At 57.5% G+C, this 22,810-nt stretch overlaps 2 protein-coding genes across 2 annotated transcripts; both read right to left on the bottom strand.

Moving 5' to 3' along the window:
• Window positions 1-376: 376 nt before the first annotated feature.
• On the bottom strand, window positions 377-15,750 carry LOC120761121 (uncharacterized). Its single transcript, XM_040082024.2, has 12 exons — window positions 15,211-15,750; window positions 14,521-14,616; window positions 14,216-14,449; window positions 13,769-13,940; window positions 13,358-13,498; window positions 11,729-12,256; window positions 9,116-9,963; window positions 7,313-7,408; window positions 6,557-6,787; window positions 5,812-6,007; window positions 5,052-5,126; window positions 377-3,911 (listed from the first exon to the last, which is right to left on the bottom strand). The coding sequence occupies exons 1-12, from the start codon at window positions 15,655-15,657 to the stop codon at window positions 3,286-3,288; spliced, it is 3,690 nt and encodes a 1,229-aa protein (XP_039937958.1). The 5' UTR covers window positions 15,658-15,750; the 3' UTR covers window positions 377-3,285.
• Window positions 15,751-17,425: 1,675 nt separating this feature from the next.
• On the bottom strand, window positions 17,426-22,810 carry MRPL38 (mitochondrial ribosomal protein L38). Its single transcript, XM_040082060.2, has 9 exons — window positions 22,732-22,810; window positions 21,392-21,571; window positions 20,710-20,838; window positions 20,417-20,625; window positions 20,016-20,088; window positions 19,266-19,311; window positions 18,781-18,939; window positions 18,297-18,433; window positions 17,426-18,012 (listed from the first exon to the last, which is right to left on the bottom strand). Exons 1-9 carry the CDS (start codon window positions 22,796-22,798, stop codon window positions 17,876-17,878), a joined length of 1,137 nt encoding a protein of 378 aa, XP_039937994.1. The 5' UTR covers window positions 22,799-22,810; the 3' UTR covers window positions 17,426-17,875.

Raw genomic sequence — 22,810 nt, 5'->3', positions numbered from 1 at the left:
GTGTGTGTGTGAAGCTCTAGACATCCTCATCACAGAGAAAACCTTGGAAATTTATACTCTAAAACTTGAAAACACTAAGGAAAAAATACCTAATCTGATAATCTTTTTTATTTGCCGGTAGAGGACAGACATAGAAGGGAGAACTGAGACAATTCATTGTTTTGAATTGCCCAGGGCTGACAATTATTATTGGATTTTAAGGTTCTTCCGCTCCTTTTGCCATAAAAATGTGTATATGGCAGAATTCCCTTGGACTCACTTGGAAAATAAAATCTGTGTTATTTTATGCCAGATGTACAGGACACAGAAAAGTAAACGCGAGATAATGGGACAACTCAAATGGTTTGGTATTTAAAGGAAAGACAACCCAGGGCAATGACTGTATCATATTTAATGGTCAAATCATAATCTCTAACACCATTATATTATTCTGTTACAGTTTTTTCACACATTGTAAAACACCCTACAGTTACTGTATTTAAAAACTCCTAATTAAAAAGAGGAACACTCTGTGACAGCAGAAATAACCCAAGGCAACAAGAAAAGGTTGTTTAAATTACCAAGTGCTATCGATTCATCTCATCTCACCCCGCATTTAACCCTTTGTTTACAGCAAAATTGGGGATCCAGAGCTGGCACAGTGCACGTTCCCTGATTGTTCCAGTTTACAGCCCAAATAACTGGCAGCACAGAGCAACCACTGACCCAGCACCCAAGGGGATTGCTCCTATTGTCAAACATCCCTAAACCAGGAGGGGTTTTAGCACTCCCAACCAGGATAAAAGCAAGCAGCAGCAAAAAGAGGGCTGGGCAGCGCTCCCCAACTGTGGCACATCCACAGGAGCCCCTCAAATGCTCCGTGGAGCTGCATCCACGAATCCACCCAAAGCAGTGGCACAACCACACACCATGCCCAGACACCCCAGCGGCCTCCTGAGCTGCTCCCACGTGGTGGCAGGGTGGAAAGAGAGGATCCCTGTGAGCCTCCCACGCCCTGAAGGAGGTCAGAGGTTTGTGTCTGTGCATTGGGAAAGTGGAGAAGGGTGGGACGCGTGCTCTCCAGCGCGGGTTTCCCCTTGGAGCAATCAATCTGCCCACGGCGAAATGAAACAGGGCAAAGACCCAGATCTGCTGTGTTTACTCTGGCAAAACTCCTTGCTGCAAACTGTGGGAATTTAGCCTGAATAAATGAGATTTAGGGCGCAGATGTGGGCCCACATGGGAGAGCTCTTCCTGCAGAGATGAAGGTTCCTTCCCTTCCTCGTCCTCCCAGGATGTGACCACGCACGGGCTGTGGCACAGCTCTAACTTTCTCATTCCATCAGGAATTCCTGACACCACATTCCCCCCGTGTGCACAGAGCAGCAGCGACGCCTGCTCTCTGTCACTGCTGACATCTCGTGCAAGGGCTGAGCTCTGCAGGGGCCGCTGGCGCCAGCCAAACAAAGAGGGTTTGGAGCTCAGGATGCAGGGAATGAATTCCCATCCGGACAGAAGTCTGGGCAGCATTCCCACCAGCCAGGAAAGGCCAAGATTTCAGCTGAAGATTTCACTCTGGAAGCCCTACTGCTCCTTTTCCCACTGCTCGCAGCAGTTTAGGAGTCACCTCGTGCAGGGGAGGAGGAGGAGAAGGAGGAGGAAGAGAAGAAATTTGCAGACAGATGCCAGCAAGTCCCTTCCCAAACTCACTCACCAGCCTTGCCCCGAAGAAGGGGTGGCTGCGTTCAGACCCTTCATCCAGTCAAATATCCTAATTTTCAGGGCACTGGCAGCTCTTTCTGCACCAGCAGAAATTGGCAGCACTGGCGAAGGAGTCACAGTAAAGGAGCTCTTTGAGCCTCAGCATGTAAACGTGGCTTTAACTTCAAACCTCCCGGCTTTGTGCGTGCCTTTGACTCATGTTCACATTTTTCCCTTGGCTCCACTTGAATACAGCACTATGATTTCCAGCTTATCCGTTGGGGGAAAAATATATATATATATATCTCATATATTTAGCTAAATGGGCTGTTTATTATCCTCGTTGATGGTTGTTGCATCATCCCTGACTCACTCCTGCCAGTGAAGGACCTGACCCTCTGTATTTTCTCTCCAGGTGTACATTACACAGCACCACGGTTCTGTAAAGCAAGCTTTGGGAGGTAGGTAGCAAAATGACCCCAGAAAAAATAAACTTGTGGAAAGGCACGCTGTGCTGAGACAGGGGCTGCTCTGTGCCGACCTCACAGGCAGTATTTCTGTGTTTTCCTTCTGAAAAAGCTCCCTCGGGACATGTGAACTGGCAGTTTTGCCTCTCAGCCTCGAGTTTCCACCTTTCCTGAAGGAAACAGTGTTCCCTCTCGCTTGAGAGTAGTTTTTGTTAATTGTTACTTATTCCCAGAGTCTAAAGGGTCATTTAGTAGCTGACTGATGCTGCACCTTTATCGAGGCACTCACGGCTGTCCCTAGAACCAGACCATTTATCTCTGGGACATATTCACAGCACCTCTGTCACTTAAAAATCTCTAAGCTAAGGGGCAGATTTTCAGTTCAGTGGTGCTGCTTCTCGACAGGAGGTTTCTCCCTTTCACAGCTGGGCAGAGATCCTTGTTTCACATTTGCAGCACTAATGGGTGGGCAGCCCTGCAAGGAGAGGTGCTGCATCACCCCAGCAACACCCCAGCACCCAGCCAGGCTCCTCCACGTCCCTCTCCCCAGAGCACCATCTCTCCCATGCCAGGGCACAGCAGCGATGTGGCACTAGGGAAGCGACCACGTCTGCCTTGGGGGTTCACCTGGTCCACCCAGGGCTTGCTCCATCAAAGGCACTTTGTGAGGAGCATGCAGAAAGTGTCAGTGAGGCAGCACTTAAAAAAAGCATCAGCAACAGAGCCTGAGATAAGGCACAAAGCATCTGTACAAGTTGCCGGGGCAGAGCAAGCAGAGGTGAAAGGAGAGGGACTGGGCAGGTGGCCAAGGCACAGCTCCAAATCCGTGTGGCACTTCGGAGCAGCACACTTTACCAAGAAAGGCTGTCACGGTCCCTGATGTCCAGAAAGGGAAGCCGAGGGCAGGGAGCAGCACAGGGACTCGCCCAGGCTCACTCAGCAGAGCTGGCACTCGGATCCAGCCCCATCCTGGCCCCAGCCCTGCCCATCAGGAGGCTTCACCCAGCCCTGGGTCCCCAACAGCGCAGAAAGGAGAGAGGGCTGCCACAGACAGACAGGGCTACCAAAGAGAGGTGGCAATAACCTGCAGGAGAGGAGAGACTTTTGTGGGTCTGTCCGTGCCCCTCTCCCCCGGCAGTCACCGGCGCTTCAGCACCGACACGCAATCCTTCTTCAGCGGCCCGATCTGCAGGTGGGCATCCACGCTCTCCAGGAAAAAGGCCGGCTTCAGCTTGCACGAGAAAAGAGAGGCAAACTGCCGGTTGATCTTGTTCTGGAATGGGTCAAGCTTCCCCTTGGCTGAAGGAGAGACCTTGAGCTGCTGCAGGCAGGTCATTTTGGAGTCCTTGACTCCGTAGAAGGTTAAAGCCTTTTCTGAATACTCCAGGAAGACGCCGATGGTGTGGAAAAAGGGCTGCTGGACGGTGCACTCGAAGCCACCGAACCAGGCCACGTAGTTCTGGCCGTTCCACTGCAGGCAGCAGGACCTGTCGTTCCTGCCCAGGCGGCCGTGGTTGTAGGCCTCCCGCGGGTCGAAGTCCTCGGCGATGACCCCGATGCTGACCCAGCCGTCGATCAGCTCCACCTCCCAGTAGTAGTTGCCCCTGTTCATGAGGTTCAAACCCAGCACCTGCTCGCAGTTGATGAAGCGGGTGGGGCTCTCCGGGTAGGGGATGGGGCACAGCACCCGCTTGGCCCCCTTGGTGCCGAACAGCTGGATGAACTTGTCGGCTGTGTCGCTGTCCAGGTCGATGATGAAGGCAACTGCGTGGGGCAAGAGGGAGAAGTGAGCATGCAGAGGGAAATGCGAGGAAATCCTCCCCGCCCCAGCCTTTGGTGATAAGCGTGATCCTTTCTGACCTTTCCCATCACTCTGTCCCCTTGCTTTTAAGCCCCATGGCAAATTTCAGGCAATGAGGATGAAAGGCTGAAAACTGATGCTCCCATAAGCAAGATGAATACAGGTGACTGGGCAGAGGAGAGAGCAGGGGGGCTGCTTGATGAGCTCAGCTGTGACACCAGACATCGGAGAATCCACCTGACAGACTGGTGGTAAGAAAATCTCACATAAAAGCGTATTTCAGGCAACCACAGATAAATGCAGTCGAGAGAGACCCCAAGAAAAGAGAATAGCCGGGTGTGCCACAGCTATAAACAGGCAGCCCCCAGCAAGTGGGACCGTGGGCCATGTGAGAACCACTGATGGATCCCAAACAGAGGGGATGCCCAAGGAAGTTCTTCCAGGAAACAGCCCTGGACATGGATTACTATCAACTGCATTGCAGTCTGAACCATGGCGTGCCCCAGCCTGACAGCAGAAGGGCACACGCTCATTGAGCCCAGGTTTTGCTGCTCTGTGCCACTGAGGCAAATCTTGTCCCCTATGGACGTGTCAGTAGGTGATCCCATATCCCCTGTAAGACTGGGGACACACAGGTGGGGTGTGGGAGCTCAAGACCAGCCCTGCACCCTCCAGCCTCAGCCTCTCCTGCCCCACTCTGCTCCACCACTGCATGATCCCTATCATTCTGCTGCTGCAGACAACCCTCACCAGCCCAGGGTCCTGCAGCAAACAAGGCAGATGCACAAACTCTGATCTAATTTAAAGAGGATCCAATTTGCCAAGGGCTGGAAGGCAGCAGGAATTACACAGGACGCCTGCAGCCCCCCTGGGGCAGCTGGGCCAGCAGAACCCCAGAGAAGGGAAAAAACCCATCACCTAACCAGGCTATGTCTGTTGTCAGGAGAGCCAGGAGGCTGCCCTGTTAGCCAAGCAATTATTTCCTCTGCTGGTGGCAGCGCTCCCGCAGCCGCTGGATCCTTGCTGCCGGGCAGGCGGGAGGGAGAGAGGAAAGGGAAGATGGGCCCTAGCAACAACCGCCAAAGCAAAAGTCCCCTGCTTACATTTCAGGAAATAATCACGGTTCTCCAGGCAGGCAGGATTGTTTGACTTGTCTGGAAATCGGGATTCGGCCAGTGCTGTGGAGACAGGGACAGAAGGGTTTGCATCAGCAGAGGAACCAAACCACCAACAAGGGGGTTACTGGAGCATCATCCCCTGCCCCTGATGGCACCAAGCTGTCACAGCCCCAGCCAGCATCCCCACTCCCCCTCCACATCCCCAGTGGCTCCCACACAGGAAAGGACAGACACCACTTTTGTCACCCCAAGAAGGTGGGCAGCGGGGCAAGGAACCAGCTGCAATTCCCCTGGGCATCCAAGAAAATGAGAAAGGAGAGAGCTCAGGTTAAATGAGACAGCGTGAGAGAGAGCTGCCACATCACCTCTCTAACCCTGGCATGTTTGGGAGCCCACAGCCTGCCCCGTGAGGAGGATTGTCTGTCCTGGGAAGAAGAGTCCCCTTTCACAGGAAGCCACTTTGGCCATTTGCCCCCTCCCACAGGGCCCTGCCTAACTCCCAGGCTGTTTGTTGCCTCTCCAGTCTCCGGTCTCTGTGGAAAAATTCACAAAACCTCAAAGAGGCGTAAACCCAGACGGGGATTGTGCAACGTGCAGGGAACCCGTGCTGAGCAGCTTCCAGGGCTGGAAGGACAGGGGCCAGAGCTCACAGGGGCCATGGAGCCTGCAGCCACCTCCCACCCACGCAGGGAAGAGGGAAAGGGACAGGGAACCATCCAGGCAGAGGGGCTGGGTGAACACAAACCTTCCTCCATCTCCTGGCAATTCAATCCGTCAATTCCTTTCCCCTGCAAGTGGTTCCACTGGTTTTTGCAGGCAGTGGACAGCACATCCTTCACGGCTCCCACGGCTTGGGTGCACTTAGTGAAGTTCAGCTCTTTCTGGAAGCTCAAAGGTGGAGAGAGGTTTTCTTCCATGGCTACTTTCAAGGCCTGAAATTCCTGAGCCAGAAAAGACAGAGTGTCAGCTGTCTCTTGTTCCACAACCCCACCCGGCCCTGGAGGATTTGGGATCTGGCAGCTCTCAGGACTTGGCCCAAGGACAGCATAAGGGAGGAGAGCACTTTCCCAGCCACGTGTTCCTGGCACCTTCTCTTCACTCCCTTTCAAAGCCGGACCCAGACCATGCCCACCTCACATGGAGCAGCATCTCCTGCCTAAAATGTCTCCTCTTGCTGGGCTGTCAGGGAGGGCCGGGACGCTGGAGGAGGCAGTGGGGCACCCCAAACTCTCGCTCTCCCCCACACCAAGGTACCCACTCTGGGCAGCACATCAGCCTCTCCTGAGTCACAGACAGGACAGAGGTGGGGACAGTGGAGGGGGAAATCTTGGCTGGCTGGTCTCCCTGTGAGAGGGGAGGGGAGAGGACTGTGCCAACAGGAGTGAGACACTGCAGCCTGCACATCCCAGGGTTCCTGGCCCCCAGCTCCATGGGAAGTGGGACAAAACCCCAAAACACAACATTGTCAGCTCCTTCTTGCCCCATCCCACCTGGAGGAAGTAGATGGTGTCAGTGCTGGGGACGTTCTCCAGGTTTTGCTTGCACTGTGCCAGCTTGGCTCGTCTCTCCTCCTTCCAGCGGAGATCAGCCTCGGCCTCCCCCAGCATGGAGCGCTCCCCATCCTCGATGAATCCCATCACCTCCTTCTGGAAGGTCACCAGCACCTGAGAGGCCTCTGCAAAGAGCTTCTCCACCCTTTCCCTCTCCTTTGTGGCAGCACCCTGAGAGCAGGAGAGAGGGGTCAGGTCCCCCAGGGGAGGGTGCAGGAGGACCACCCTTGTGCCCTGCCCAGCACCCAGTTCTCAGCTCTGTGGAATCCCCCCAACACTCCATCACCCCCTTCACCCAGGAACTCAGATCACTTCACAGCACAGCTGTCAAGGGACCTGGCTGGGCACTGCCACCTACTGCTGCACCACACTTGGTGTGGAAAGTGATGTGTTTGCACAAGGGCCAAAGGGGACAACCCTGCCATGAGCCTGGGCAGAGAAGGTGCAAGAGCCAGAGGATGCCCAGGCATGTCCCTTGTCCTGTTCCTTTTTCCGTGTTAGAAACTAAAGCAACCAGAGATGTGAGTGTTAGCAGAGATGAGGAGAAAGAATCCTCAGGGATCTCTGCTGTTGTGTCATGGTGCTCCTGTGAGCAGCATCTCTATACCCCACGCACCCCAAAATCTTACAGCCCCTTCTCCTCCACCCTCAGCCCAGCAGAGCTGCACTAACAGAACAAAGCCATTGCAGAGTCACCTTAATGAGCTCCACCATCTTCTTGGCCTGGGCAATGGTGACTGCCAGCTCCTCCAGCTCGTTCTCCACATCGCTGAGGAATTTGCTTTGTTGGGCCTGCAGACGTGAAGGACAAACACTGAGCTTTACCCCCGGTCCCAGTGGGAGCCATAGGACATTCAGCCTCTCCCTAAGCTCCAGCCACAGACCCTCTCTGACCGTGACCTCGCTAGCGGGCTTTGGGTGAAGAATGCCAGGGGAACCATGAGTTGTTTTCCTGTTTTCCTTCCCTGCAATATCCAACCTGCAAACATCCCTTCTCACTCAGCTGGAAAATGAAAGGGTCATGTCCAGCTCCATGTTCTCCACCCTGGTCCCAGCAGAAACCAAACAAAACAGGAATTTGAAAGCAAACCCATCAGACAGTGATTACAGCTAAGCGAGTGCTCTTAGTGAGTACCCAGGGCTGGGAAATATCCACCTGGGTTTGGTGCAGAAGCTGAAAGGCAGGCCTGGAGCACTCAGAAACTCAGAGTTCCCTGGAGGTTTCTGTTTAGGAGCGAAGCAAACCAGCTCTGGAGCACGGGCTGCAAAGGAAGCACCTTCTGAACACGGCGTTTCCTGAGACGCTATTGTTGGCTCAGCCATTGCCCATCACGAGGTCGGATCCCTCGGGAGCCAGGAGGGGACTCCCGAGCCACAACAGCTCCCTGCTGATGCTCAGCCCCCTGGCTGTGCTCCCTGCAGTGCATGTGCCCGGGGAGCAGGTACGGTGCCTTCCCCGTGCATCCATCCCAGCCTGCAGGGCGAGGGCGGTGGCCGAGGGCAGTCACAGAGGTCGTGCAGGCGACATTAAGCAGCGCCCGCCGAGGTCTGACAGCTCCTCGGGGCTGGGATTACACACACTTTCTATTTTAAGGCGCCTCATGACTAATAATGCCGATAAAAGGGTTGTCCTGCAATCCTAGCAGCCCGTCAGGAGTGGGAGCTGGACTGGGGCTGTTACTTGGGGATGGGCTCCTCCTTGGAAAAGGCAAACTATCCCAAGGTCTCCAAATGCCTCATGGCCATGCGAGATGCCACCACACCGTGAGCCTCACGGGTTCCCCTCTGCCTGCAGCCCCACGGAGACCCCACATCTTTAAGGCAGCAGTGCCCAGGAAGGCAGCACCACGTTGGGACTGGAGCCCCGGCTCCTGGGAAGGCTCGTGGGTGTGAGTTTAGGAGGTGACTCAGTCACATCTGGGAATGGGAGTGATGGAAAAACCCCCGCTGCCAAAACGGCAGGATACAAAAGGCTGGGGGAGCGGGAGCGGCGGCCGGGCCGGCTGCCAGCGCGGCCAGAAAAACCGCCTCGGCTGAGCTGTGGGAACGAGACGGAGACGGCGGGTGCCCCAGGACCGCGGGGGTGGCACTGTGGGGTGTCCCAGGCAGCCTCGCCCCAGCCCGACACCCACGGGATTGCGAGTTCGGCTCCGCAGCGGGAAGATCCCCAACTCCCCACGCCCCTGGCAGCGGCTCTGCCTCGATACCCGTCCCCATCTGCTCATCCTGCCCCAGCCCCAGGGGTTCCCTGACCGCGCAGCCCCCTGTCCATATGTTGGGGTGGAATCCCCCGGGGGGTGAGAGTACGGCATTCCCCCCGCGTGGCATTCCACCAGCGCTGCACCTGCACGCACCCCACGTGCGGACTGGGCTCCCCGAGGGGACGCGGGTGCCGCATGAACCCCTCCGAGGGATGCCGCTCCTCATCCCACCCACCACACCCCTACACCAGGATCCCACCCGCGCGGGGTCCTCCGCGCCCCTGCCCACCCGACGCACCTGCTTGTGCTCTCGCTCCTGCTCGAGGGGCACCACGTCGTGGGCGCGATGCTCGTGGGCGCGGCAGCGGGCGCAGACACAGCTCTGCTCGGTGCGGCAGAAGCCGTCGAGGGGCTGCAGGTGGCGGGGGCACAGCCCCTCCTCCAGCCGGCGCAGCGGGGCCACCAGCCGGTGTGCGCGGAAAGCCGGGGCGCGCCGGTGCGGCTCCAGGTGCGCCCCGCAGAAGGACGCCAGGCACACCAGGCACGACCGCTCCGCCGCCACGCGGGTCCCGGGCGGGCACACATCGCACAGCACCGCCGCTCCTTCCTCCCCCGCGGCGTCCTCCTCCTCGGCTCCCGGGGCCATCGGGGACGGGGCGGCCGGCGACGACGGGGACGAGCCGCCGGTGGCGGCCGCCAGCAGCGGCAGGAGCTCGCACAGGGCGCGGTTCTTGCAGAGCCGCAGGGCCGCGGGGACGGGCTCCTGGCACAGCGGGCAGCGGGCGGCCCCGCCCGCCCCGCTGCCGTCGGGGGGGCCTGGCCGCTGGCGGAGCTCCTGCAAGCAGCTCTGGCAGAAGTTGTGTCCGCACGGCACCGTCACCGGGTCCCGCAGCACGTCCAGGCAGATGGGGCAGCCCAGGGGACCCTCGGGCAGCCCCGGAGCCGCCAGCGCCAGCCGCAACGCCGCGGCGGAGGACGGCGGGGCGCTCCCGGGCGCAGCATCCATCCCTGAACGCCCCGACCGGCCCCGGCCCCGGTCCCAGCCCCGGCGGAGGCGGGCGGCAGCCGCGCCCCGCCCGCCCGCTCCGCCTCTCCGGGACCGCAGCCGGGGCTGCGCTCCTCGCGGTGCCCGGGGGGGCTGCTGCGCTGCCCCACGGCATCAACCCCGGCACCTCGTCCCAGGCACCCGCCCTCCTGGCAAGGGTCTCATCCCAAATGGGATCTGCTCCCATCTGCTGCCTTCGGGGAGATCAGCCCCGGGGGATGTCACCCTGCTGAGGATGGGCTGCCCTCCACCCAGGGTCTGCCGCTTCCTAAAGGATCTGCCCCACTGAGATCTGGACCCTCCCCGGTGTTCTACGGCTCCCAAGGGAAGCCGCTGACCTTCCCCACATTTCCCATCCGGGGAGGCTGTTGCCAGCCCATTCCAATCCCTCTCACAGGGATCTGCTGCTCCCCTCGAACATTCCTTCCCCCTCTAGGACCTGCTGCTCCTCCACTGCTCCCCAGGTGCTCCCCACCCTGAGGCCACAGGGAAGGTCCTGACCCCACCTCGGTGCAGAGGTGCAGGTGTTTTCCTGCCAGCCCTCGATGGACCCGCATCAGCTCTTCCCACGGCCACAAAGGGCTGCAGTGCCCAGGTCCTGGCTCAGTCACTGTCCCCTTTTCCTCTGGGGTCTGGCAGGAGCTGGCAGGCACCTGAGAGGGATGGGAGACCCCAAAGTGCTTTTAGAGTCAAGATCTGCCTCGTGAGATCTCTGGACCCCTTCTGTGCAGGATACACAGACAATTTTCGGACTTGGATAAGTTCCCAGGTGCATGCTGGCCCAAGGCCTCACCCAAGGACAGGGCTGGGAGGAGCAGGGAGGTGTTGAGTGAAGCAGGAAGCACAAGACAAATCACATCTGTTCTTGAAGAGGAGGATTGATCCTTTTAAGCTTTCTGTCCCCAAAAGAAATGATGTGATTCATTCCCCAGGCATTCACATGCCTAGCACCTTTGAACCCAGTGCCCAGTTTCACCCTGTTAATCCTCACCAGCACTCCCACAGGAGCAGGAGGAGACACCGGACCTGCGGTCTCACCCTTGGAAAAACATCAAGGAAAACTTTAGATTTTCTTCTGTGCCAAATTAACCTTGGAGCAGAGCAGTAGGAAACCAGGTTTCCTTATCACAGTGCTACAGTAAATAAAGCACCTTCTGGTTCTGCTGCCAGCTGTCACTCCAAGGGTTGGTCACAGGACACGGAGGGGCAGGATGGGGCCCTGCAGGGATGGCTGTGAGAGCAGGGGTACCCAGCTCCCCCCTACCCCCAGTGCTGCTGGGTCCCACATCTCCCAACAGCAGAACGGTCAAAACAGTAAGAAAATAGAATTTTATTGGGAAAAGCAGCATTGTACGAAGAGCTGCAGCGTAGGACCCTGAGAAGTTGCTCTGCCAGGTCTGAGAATGGCAAGAGGAAACCAAGAAGGGGCGGTGGAGGGAGCAGGACCTGCCTGCATGTGAGCACAGGGATCCCTCCCAATTGTTTCAGAGCACTCTGTGGTAGCAGCACCTCCCTCAGGGGTTCCCCTCATCCCAAACCTTCCCCAAGTTTGGGAAGTTTGGCAGGGATAGAAGAAAGAGGAAAATCTCTTCTATTTCACCTTCCTTATCCCCCCTTCCCTTGCTCTGTCTGCTCCCACGGAGAGCTCCAGCCCTGCCATGCGTCGCTAGTGTGATATTGGCATATGCAAATCAAACAGGTTAATTTACACGTCTGTTCTCATCAGCTCTTGTTAAAGCACTGCACTCCACACGTGCCTCAGCACCGAGGTCCCACTGTACCACGGCAGCCTCAGCTGCAGCTCCACTATGGCACCAGCCCGGGACTTGCCAGCCTGGCTATGGCTCAGTGTGGTGGCTCTGGCTCAGTCCCTCTGGCACAGCGTCACCACTCGCCCCTCACACAGCCAAAACACAGGGTACAGGGGCTCAGTGAAGATGCCGTGGAAGGAGTGGATGAGCTTCGTCCTCTCCCCGAGGCCGTAGAAGGAGAGGAGCCCCTTGCCATAATCCAGGCTGACCCCCAGGTTCTCATAGAGCTGCTCCCGGATTTTCTGGGCCTGGCCCTTGTGCCAGGCCAGGTAACAATCCTCCCGCACCTGCAGCCCCCACGAGCCCCCGTCCAGCCCGATGTTGAACCTGTGGCCCTGCTGCTGCTCCCAGGGGAGCCCCCGGTAGGTGACCCCCAGGATGATGGAGTGGCTGGAGATGTTCACCTCCCAGTAGTGGTGGCCAGGGCCGTAGCTCTGCGTGCACAGCACCTGCCAGGGCTTGAAGCGGGGGCCCTGCTCCTGCCCGTGGACGGCGCCGGGACTGTGCTTGGCTTTCCGGGCTCCTTTCGACAGCTTCAGGTACTTGTTGGCTGTCTCGGGATCGAAGGTCAGGTTGCGGTGGTCTGGGGAGAGCAAGGGCATGCATGGGGCTGAAATGCTTCATCAGACATTTATGGCCTCCCAGCAGTGGTGGGGTTTAAATTCTGCGGGGCTGCCTCCCAAAATGGAAGGGAACGTTGTTTGAAGGGGAAGGGGAGTGGGGTGGATGCAGTACCTGCCCTAGAGGGAATGGAAATGCCCAGAAATAGCTATTGAGGCACTGAGACACGATGCTTTGCTCAGCCCTTGCACAACCCAGCGCACAACCAATGAGTGGCCGTTGTGACCACAATGGCTCTGTGGCCATTTTGGCAGGGATGTGCTTGGTTTTAAGAGCAGAAGATACCAGTGTGGGTTGCGAGAGGGGGAGAAAACCACGTGTTAAGTGAGAAAATATGGTATTGTAGGGAGTTACTCTCCTCTGCATGGGCTGTGATAGCTCCTGCCGTAGGCATTCACTGACCACCAGCACCCCACCTTCCTCCCCCAACACCTGGCAGCTGGCTGGGTTTCTGCCTGCTGCCCATAAATAACAGAGGCTTCCTATTAATAACCCTAAGAATGTTCTGTGGGGCCTGATGGAAGGTATTCCTACAGGTCCCACAGGCAGCAATTCCCTCCTTGGCAAGAATGACATGTCCAACACGGCCTGAACGTTACCCAACCCTCTTCCCAACAGGGAGGAGGTGGGAAGAGGAGCACAGAGGGATTTCCTAAAACCAGGAGAGGGATGGGCCTGGGGAGGAAAGGAGACATGAAGGACTGTAGCTAGGAATGCTAAGGCCATATCACTGGATAGAGAGCAATGACTGCAGGCAGGGCCCCGGACTGGGGCTATGCCATGCTGGGCAGTGACTGATCCAATACCAGACAGCCTCAGTTCCATGGGAAAGCACTTCCTGGTGCTGCTAATCTCCCTAAAGAGTCCTTTCCCATCCCAGCCCATCCACCCTGTCCCTACACCACGCTTCTCTGCATTTAGAGAGATACACTGGAAGAACCAGGGAAGGAGCCCCTGCAGCCACAACCGCCTTCCTCCTGAGAAGGAACCTGGCTTGGTGACATCTATTCCTGCTGGGGACCTCAGTGAGGTGCTGTCCCTCCAGGCCCTGTGTGCTTCTTACCCTTCAGAAGCTCAGCTCGGAGCTGGCACCTGGGGAGAGGAGCCACAGCCTTCACTGCCAGCTCCTGGGGATGCACTGGGCCTGTGGAGGATGGGAACAGGCATTTTGAGTAATTCCACCCAAAAACTTCTTTCCTCCTGGCTTCATGGGAAGAAGAAGAAAAGGAGAAGGACAAGGAACTCCATTGTATCCAAACCTGGGAGCAGGGATGTGCCACCATGGTTCAGCATTCCCAGCAAGGAGCCACAGGGAGGCCCCCAGCTCATCCCACTTCGTCTGCTGAACAGTAATTGTGTGTCCCATCCCAAACCCCTGTGCCCAGCAGCTGTGTCCCCAGCAGTGACACAGGCCAGGTTCATCTTCAGCATGGCTCAGAGCACTTCAAAGTGCCCCTGAGAGTAAGAGGGTTACCTTGGCCAGCAGAGTCTGGGGCTTTGGGGGTCACAGAGGCAGGCAGGTCCTCCAGCAGGAGCCTGGAGATGCTGGTGAGGATCTCAGAGATGGGCTTGATCACAGCAGCCACATCAAACTCCACGGGCTCCAGCGCCTCTGGGCTCTCCAGAGGGGGGAGCAGGGGGAATTCCTGCAGACAGACACACAGACACTGTGCACCAGCCTGGGGAGGACTGGGCAAACCCATTTGCACTCACCGTGTCTCCCCAATGGGCAACAGGGGCATCCCAGCATTGCCCACACAGCTTTTCAGGGACACCCAAAAACCAGCTCTTCCCCATAGCCCCATCACATCCCTGAGCCAAACTGAGGATGCATTCCCAGTGGGAATGGGTTGAACGTGATTCTGCTGTCAACAAAAGGGTGCAGGCCCAAGCAAACGGAAGGACACAGCGCCAATGGTACCTGGAGGAAGGTCCTGTGGTCAGGGCAGGCCAGCAGGCTCTGAGCCCTCTCCCTGTGCTGCCCAAGGACATCCAGGCGGTCCTTCCACAGGTTCCAGTTCTTGTCCACATGCTCCAGTGCCGCCCCCTGCTCTTGTTCAATCCTGGCCACTGTCTGACCCTGGAAATCCTCCAGAGCTTTCTTCAGGTGGGTGAATTTGCTCCGAATCCCAGCTATGAACTCCTCAGAGCAGTCCTGGGCAGGAAGAGCCATGAGAACCAGTGTGCTCCCACCCACAGGCCAGCACAGGGAGGCTGCAGCGTTACCTTGATGCTCTGTGTTTGCACCTCCAGCTCCTTCATTGCCAGCTCAATCCTCTCCGATTCCTCCTGGGCTTTTTCCAAGGATTCTTTCAAAAAGGTCTGTGAAGGGAGGCACCAACATAGAATCATTATAGTTGGAAAAGACCTCCAAGATCATCGAGTTCGACCTATGACTGAACACACTCAACAAGCCCAGAGCACTGAGTTTCATACCCAGTCATCTCTCCCAGTTGTGTCCAGTTGCACATCCCATGGAACAGCCCAGTGCTGCCCACGCGGCCCCCAGGACCCTCTCAGGGCTGCAGGACAAGGCTAGCAGGGAAGGAGGCAGCTTGGGAAGGGGACTCTGTGTCAGGATAACAAAGAAGTGATTTTTTTGTGCTGCCTTTCACCCCTTTTTTGGCTGTTCCCTCCAGATCAGAGGGTAACAAAGACATATGGCGCTGTTCCTCTCATGCTGCTGGATTTACCCAGCTCGCTTCTGCTCCTGACAACACTCGGTTCTCAAGGAGCGGCTGAGGACTGGTGGCATCTCCCTGGCCAGCCCCATATCCAGCTGATGCTGGGCAGTCTGGCACACAGTGGGACATCACGTCCCAGCAGCAGGACACGGGGCAGCGGAGGTGGATGTCGGGCGTGCCTGAGCTGTCACAACACCCCCTGTTCTCCCATCACCCCGGCCCCGTCACCCACCTGCTTTTTGGCTCGTTCCTCCTCGAAGAGCACCCGCCGGTGCCGCTGGCAGTCCCGGACGGTGCAGATGCAGCAGATGCAGCGCCGCTCGTCCTCGCAGTACAGCTCCAGCGGCCGCCCGTGCTGCCGGCACAACTCGGCGGGGGTCACCTCGCACCGGCCCGTGGCCGAGCCCCCCGCGTCACCGTCCCGTGCCAGCTCCACCACGCTGCACAGGGTGACATTCTTCTCCAGCTCCGGGCACCGCTCGAAGCCCCTGCGGCACTCGGGGCAGGTGTAGCTCGCGTCGCTCCCGGCGGGCGCCTGCTTCTGTTTGTCCCAGTGGTCGCTGATGCAGCGCTTGCAGAAGTTGTGGCCGCAGGGCAAGGTCACGGGCACCTGGAACAGCTCCAGGCAAATGGAGCACACCAGCTTCTCCTCCAGCTTCTGCGAGATGGGTGATGCCATCCTGCCTGTGCCGGAGATCGCGGCGAGAAGCCGGGGAAATAGAAACTCAGGAGCGCGGAGGAAGAGGTGGTGACGCCGTGCCCGGAGGCGGGGCAGGGCTCCCGGCCAGGCGCGATTCTAAAGGAACACCCGGCGGCTGCCGCAGGCCACGGAGACGAGACGATAGGGAGGGCTGGAGCTGTTCCCCCGTGGAGAGGGAGGGCTGTGAAGCACAGTGGGTGACCCCGGAGAGGATGGAATGCTGCAGTGACAGGGGCTGACGGGGATCGGAGCCATGTGTGTTTCCATGAACACGTTTCCCGGGCACACATCGATGTGCAATTGTATTTTCACTCCTTTATTGCCCTTTGAGGGAACTTCCAGGCATCCTCAGCTCTGCCAGGGTGGCAGTCCCCCCTGGCACAGAGACCTCTGTACAGAGCTCCTGGGAACCAGCAGAGGCACCCACTGCTGCTGCAGCCACACGTCACCTCCCTGTGCAGTGCAAGGCTGTGACACAGCACCACGTTCTCTCCTTGCATCTTTTAAACCACAGATCCTGCTGTTTGCCATGTCCCCATGCACACCCACCACACCTTTTCCTACGAACTTCCTTGCAACACCTGGGCACATCAGCACCCTGGAACACAATAAAGATGCCACCTGGGCCACCTGTCCCTGCTCAGGTGGCAGGTGGAGTCTCCTGCCCGGAGGCCAGTGCTGTGCCTGTGCACTGTAACCCTTCACCTCGTTGTCACACAGTTGTTTTCCCAGCCCAAGCCTTATCTCTGAACCAGGCCCTCGTGCTATCTGGCACACATTCCCATGCCACTGACGCTGCTGGCATGGCCTTGTTTTTCAGCAGCTCTGCAGCCTCCCCTCAGGAGCAGCTTCCCTTCCACCTGCACAGGTGAGGGCAAGCAGGGAGAAGGTCTCTGGTGGATCATCCACACCAGCTTCCATGCCACAGGCAGGCTCAGAGCCATGCCCCTGACCACAGGAGAGGACCTGGGATATGGCACAACTCCCTGCATGTCCCAGCAAGCTCCAGCTCCAAAACATTCCTTTGGGCTGCATCTGTCAATTCTGGCCAAATATTTAAAGCCCAGAGAGATGTAACACGAGCTGTGTGCCTGCCTGGAACCTGTGTCCCCATTGTGGGCACCTCCCCACTACACTCACCCCACCTTAAAGCACACCCCAGAACCCTTCAGGCTGGGAGGGGAGTTCAGGGAGCTCTGGGGTAACTGGTAACAGCCCTGAGCACAGGCAGCAGCGGGGCACTTCAGCCCTATCTCAGCTCTTTGCTGAAGGCTCCAATTTCCTGGTAGAAAGAACCTCAGAAAAAGGCACAGGGAACCAGAGCTGGGAAGAGGCAGCTGTACTGCAGCAGCAGGAACATGTTGGTATTTGGGGGTCCCTGTGAACAGGAGATACACAGTGGAGCACAGCAGAGAGCAGAGGCTCTCCAAGGCCTGGGAACAGGACCAGCAGCAGCAGTGCCAGGCCACCACCAGAAGCAGCTCTGCTTCTGCTCCACCTGCCCACACCAGGTCCAGGGAGAGAGGGGAAGGCCACTGAGGTCCATGTGCTTGGGTAGCTGAAGCCACCTCCACAAACACTGACCGTGTGCAGGTCTACCACCTGTGCAGCCACACTCTTCCCGAACTACGACATCCAAGAAGGGAAATGACTCTGGCCAGTGAAGGGCTGCCCATCTCCCCTGCACCCTGCTGAGCTTCACAGCTCTCTGCCAACTGGCTCTTCCCAATAAAGACAGCTCTGCCAGTACTGCTGAGAGTGTTTAATCGGACTCATCTCTCCAGGAGGACTGCACAAATAAAATCTGACACAGTCCTGAACCACAGCACTGTGAGAAGAGGAAATCCAGGCTGATCTGGCTCTGTTTGTTCCATAAACAGGCAAGAGGAGAACTGTGATCCTTGCAGGGAAGCAAGGCAGAGCATCTCTGGGGAGATGCAACCTGCCAGCCACTGCTCAGCTCTGCTGCACAATCAGGAGCAAGGTCTCAGCCTAGCTACGGATTCACTTTGAATGTTCTTGTTAAGCAGCCTCTTGACCACGCAGCTGCCAGCCCTGTGAGCACCCAATGCCGGCTCCCAGCACCGTGGAACCGGGAGCTGAGGGGCTGAGACTTTGTCATTTCCCTCCTGAGGCACTGAGGGGAGCACAGGAAATCCAGGAGCCAGCATCCCACGGACAGAGAGGGGGACAGCTCCTAGTAAATGCCATAGGTGGGCTCCTCTGTGTCTCGGTACCTGTCCAGGTACCTCAGGGGCTGGTGGCGAGGGAACTTCACCTGGGGAGGGTGGTAGGTGGGCGGCCGCACGAACTCGAACACGGGCTCCCTCATGTCTGCAAGGGAGTGACAGGGTCAGCAGGAGGGCTCACATCTGAACCACACACCCCCCTCCACCCACACGGGACAGGGGCTGCTCAAACACGCCCTTGGAGTTATTTTAAAATCCTCATCCAAGGATTAGGGGTTGTTCCTTCAGGCTGCTGTGAGTTTGGAGGAGGATGGCTCAGGAAGGGCTTAGTCTGTGCTGATCCTGGACAAGTGCCAAGACCAAGTGAGAGCCTGCAGCCACAGGGCCATGTCCCACCCACAGACCCCCTCCAGCATCCCCATTCCTTACTGAGCAGCTGATGGAAGGTGGAAGTGACAGAACTGTCCCACTGACACTGGAAAAATGCCAGCCCTGCCGGGGTCATGGCGTCCTTATGCTTTCTGTAGAAGTCAAATGTGCTAAAGGTTCTCATCTTCAGGCTGTAGCTGGAAACAAGACACAAGTACCAGGTGAACCCCTCTTTGCAGCAGTACCCTGCTCCACATCACCCCAGGGCGTATGAAAGAGGCGGAAAAGGAAGCCACTAAAAGGAAATTTCCCAGTGTCTCGAGCTCTGTACACATTCCTGGGCAGGACAAACCACCCTCTAACAGCCTGTTCTGTAACAACAGGACACTGCAGTGCTGCGATTGTGGCTGCAGAGGACACACAAACCCAGAGCAGCCCTGGAGAACTCTGCAGAGTGAGAGGAGCTGCTCCTCTACTGCAAAGACAGGCACATGAACCCCACAAGCAGCTGCAGCCAAGCCCAGCACGTGAGCAGAGAAATTACCACGGCGTCGGCCGAGCGTCCTGGCTGAAGTCGATGGGACGGTGTTGCTTGAAGAGCAGGAAGATGAAGCGGTGATAGCCTGTCCCCATGGCAGGGAAGGGGGGCAGGTAATGGCACATCTCCTTACCAGCTTCGATGTCACTGCCTGGGATGTTGGTCCTGGAGACAAACACATTTACACTCATTTCCCTCCAGCAGATTCATCCAGCGCTGCAAATCACTCTGCCATGCTGTGATGTGATTTCTGCCCCATTTGATAAGGGAACAGATAGTAGAGATTGCTTTCACCACAGGAAAAATCCCACCCAGTGACCGGAATGCTGAACAACAGCAACATCTGGAACTCCTGCATCCTCAGCAGGACCCAGAACACAGGGCTAAAGGAGCTAATGGCAGGAGCACCAGGAAAAGCCATGGATTCTGAGCTGTTAGAGGAGTTTCTGCCCAGTCCACAAGCACAGAGCACATGGCTCTGATATACTCACACCAGCCAGTGGAGGTACTCCGAGTCTGCATCCCTCAAATGTCCATCTGCCAACACACAACAGAGAAAAGTGACTTAGGGACACCCTGGTGCCAGCACCGACCCCAAAGTGAGAATGCTCAGACCTGCTTTGACCAGAGGGAGCAGCTCAAGACCTCCCACCATTCCTTCCCTAGCAGAAAAGGAACTCATTCCTCTAGGACAGAGTTTAATATAAGGAGCAAAGAACTCTGCAGATCTAATTCCAAGATTCTTGAAATCTTCTTGGGCAGCTGCATCTCTTCACTGTGTCTTGGTCCCTCAGGGTGAACAGTGTCAGCAAAGCTGCCTTCCAGGCAGACTGCCAAGGAAGAGGAGTTTGGAGGTAAACGAAGATGGGAGCCAGGCAATTATTTCCTCTACAGTGTGACACAGGTCCTGTTGTGTCACTGTCCCCTCTCTCAACTGCTACAGATTTAGGGAGGCTGCAATCTTTCCTCCATATGTAATATGTCCCAGTCTAACAGATATAGAATCACAGAACAGTTTGGGCTGCAAGGGACCTTAAAACTTATCTCATCCTACCCCTGCCAAGGGCAGGGACACTTTTCACCAGACCAGGTTGCTCAAAACTGGCCTTGAACCCTTCCACTGTTCATCATACCTGTGCAGCCAAAAGAATCAGGAGTTAGCCAAAAGAATCAGGAGTTAGCCAAAAGCTGAGTGAAACAACCCAGTTTAAATATGTTCCTTTAAAGAACTCACTGCTCACCTGGATTTGTGAGCAACAAGGTCCAGAGGGAGCCTTTGTCTGCCTCGTACGACACTGCAGGGGGACTGGAAGCCTAAAAGAGCAACATAAAGAGAATATAAATCATTCACACAACAGCTTCTGTGAACTGTGTCTGGGCAAGGCTTGGACACAACCACAGACTGGGCACTCCAGGCCACTGAGAAATCCACCTGGAGAGCTCCAGGGCATAAATAACCATCAGCCTCCTGACAGACAACCTACAATCTCTGTCCCTATCACATCTATAAAACAGTATCCCTCGGGACAGAGGAAACACCCTTGTAAAAGGTCTCCCCTGGAATCAACCATGCCCGTTGGAAGCCCCCGGCAGAAAAAGGTTTTCCAGGGGCTCCAGGTTGTTCCCAGCTCCCCTCACGCACCTCTGACGGAGTCACCATGTTCCCATAGTAGACTGGCACGAGGTGCTCGCCCTCCTGGCTGTACTGCACCCTCAGGGCGACCCAGGGGGTGAAGGTGGCCCCCTTGAACAGGTCCCGGAACACCCCGCAGTGCTCGGCCACGCGCTGCTTGTGGAACGGCCCGCTGGTCCTCTCCCACTCAGCCCTGACGTCGTCAAGGGGAATGAGCACTGCAAGGAGAGAGGGAGGATGCAGAGGCAGCAGCTGGACACCCAGAGCAGCTGGAGCAGGAAGGGGGGTGCTGGGGCACTGACCAGTCCGGAGCCGCGCCGCTCGTTCCATCTCAGCATTCTGGTGGTTCTCCCTCAGGATCCTCTTTCTCTCCTTGACCTCCTTTGCCCATGACAGCTTCTCCCGTGGCAGGCCGATGTCTGTCGGGGGCTCTTCAGAGAGGGGTGGAAAGAGAGGGGGTGAAACGTGAGCACCCAGAGCACCCAAACACAAACCTCTGCAAAACGTCTGAGAGCATGAGACAGAGACTTCCAGAGATCAGGATCAAAGGAGGGTTTGGGTTGGGAGGGGCGTTGAAGACCATCCACTTCCAACCCCTGCCATGGACAAGGACACCTCCCACTAGAGAACACTTGAAAGGACAATCAGGACTTGATCCTGTCCCCTCTGCCTCCTTCCCCAGCTCACGGCCCTCCCATTCCCAGCTCTGCCGCCTGCTGAGCAGCCCAGCTGTGTTATCTGCTGCAGGCCCGAACCTCTGGCTCCTTGTGTGCTCTCTGTGGCACCACTGGGGCTCCAAGCAATTCCTTCTTTGCTCTGTGTCTTTCGGCAGGTCCTGGCCAGCCTCCCTCCCTCTGGAAAACTGCCACCCCTTTTCCCCGGAGACACCTGCACTCCGCAGACTCGTCCACGGGAAAGGGCTGAGCCTGTGCCAGAGCACCTCACCGCTGCTTTGGGGACAAAGCCGTGCTCCCAGCGCGGTACCTGTGGGGGGGTTGGTGTGCTTGTGGTAGGTGTTCCACCAGCGCGGTGTGCGGCTCTCCCGCTCCGCCTGCCGCAAGTACCGCGTGAAGCTCCGGTACTTCTCCAGCACCTCCAGCTTCCCGACGTCCACGGCCTCATTGGGCATCGGCCCCAGCGGGGCTGCCCTCTTCCAGAGCACGGCTGGAGGGGAACACAGATCCCAGGGGGTTCAGAGGGACAGAAACGAGTCTGGGACGGAAAGATTGCAGCCTCCCTAAATCTGCTCTGGGACGGGCAGAGCACAGACGCCACCAGAGCCATCCCCACCTTCCGCAGCCACGTTCAGGAAGTCATGGGATGGGTGAGGCTGGAAGGGACCAGAGTCATCTGATCCCACCTCCCTGCTCCCTGATCCCAGAGCCCAGGGCACAGGACTGTGTCCAGACGGCTCTGGAACATCTCCAGTGGGAGACTCCACACCTTCTCTGGACAATCTGTTCAGGGCTTGGGCACTGCACAGGGAAGAAGTTCTGCCTCATGTCCAGGTGGAATTTCCTGGGCATCACTTCCTGTCCGTGGCCTCTGGTGCCATTGCTGGGCCCCCTGGAGCAGAGCCTGGGCCCTGCTCTGCCCCTTCCCTGCAGACAGGGACAGAAAGGGATGAGGGCCCCTCCCAGCCCCAGCACCCTCAGCCTTTCTCCAGGACAGAGATGCTCCCATCCCCAGATCATACTTGTGGCCCTCCACGGGACCCCCTCCAGGAGCTCCGTGTCTCTCATCCCGAGGAGCCCAGAACTGGACACTGCTCCAGGGGAGGCCTTGGGGCTGAGCAGAGGGGCAGCATCACTCCTGACCTGCTGGAAATGCTCTTCTAAATGCACCCCGGGACACCAGTGCCCTTCTCATCCCCTGGGGCACAGTGCTGGTCACGGACAGCTCATTGTCCACCAGGACCCCCAGCTCCTTCCCCTTTTCCAGCCGGTCAATCCCAGCCTGTGCTGGTGCTGGGGTTGTTCCCCCGCAGGTGAAGGACCCTGCACTTGCCTTTGCTGAACTTCAGACAGTTCCTCTCTGCCCTTCTCCCAGGCCTGTCCAGGTCCCTCTGAAGGGCTCACAGCACTCTGGGCTATCGGCCACCCCTCCCAGCTTTGTGCCATCAGCGAACTTGCTGAGGAGGCATCGACCCCTCATCCAAGTCATTGAGGAACAAATTAACCAACACTGGGCGCAGTATTGAACTCTGGAGGACATCACTATTGACAAGGCCTGGCGTTCGGGACGCAGCCGTCCGAGAGCACCCTGCCCTTCGCCCCCACTTCCCCGGCGGGTTTCGGGGCTCCCCCGGTTCTCCCGTCTCTCACCGGCCGTGCCGAAGCTCCGCCCGCCGCGGGCTCCGCGCAGCGCCGCGCTCAGCAGGGGCGCCGCCATGTTGTGCGCCGC

This window comes from Hirundo rustica, chromosome 18 (assembly GCF_015227805.2).
Source record: "Hirundo rustica isolate bHirRus1 chromosome 18, bHirRus1.pri.v3, whole genome shotgun sequence".
In the NCBI taxonomy this organism is placed as follows: domain Eukaryota; kingdom Metazoa; phylum Chordata; class Aves; order Passeriformes; family Hirundinidae; genus Hirundo; species Hirundo rustica.
Note: the sequence above shows the minus strand (reverse complement) of the source record. Positions and strands in the feature narration are given on the sequence as shown.

Excerpts from the sequence above, each read along its gene's own strand:
- LOC120761121 (XM_040082024.2), bottom strand. The coding sequence starts at position 15,657 with ATGGCATCACCCATCTCGCAGAAGCTGGAGGAGAAGCTGGTGTGCTCC. Across the intron at positions 14,450-14,520 it reads TGCAAACACAGAGCATCAAG|GACTGCTCTGAGGAGTTCAT; the intron begins GTAACGCTGCAG and ends CTTCCTGCCCAG. Across the intron at positions 6,008-6,556 it reads ACACCATCTACTTCCTCCAG|GAATTTCAGGCCTTGAAAGT; the intron begins GTGGGATGGGGC and ends TTTCTGGCTCAG.
- MRPL38 (XM_040082060.2), bottom strand. The coding sequence starts at position 22,798 with ATGGCGGCGCCCCTGCTGAGCGCGGCGCTGCGCGGAGCCCGCGGCGGG. Across the intron at positions 20,089-20,416 it reads ACATGGTGACTCCGTCAGAG|GCTTCCAGTCCCCCTGCAGT; the intron begins GTGCGTGAGGGG and ends TTGCTCTTTTAG. Across the intron at positions 19,312-20,015 it reads CTTGTTGCTCACAAATCCAG|ATGGACATTTGAGGGATGCA; the intron begins GTGAGCAGTGAG and ends GTGTGTTGGCAG.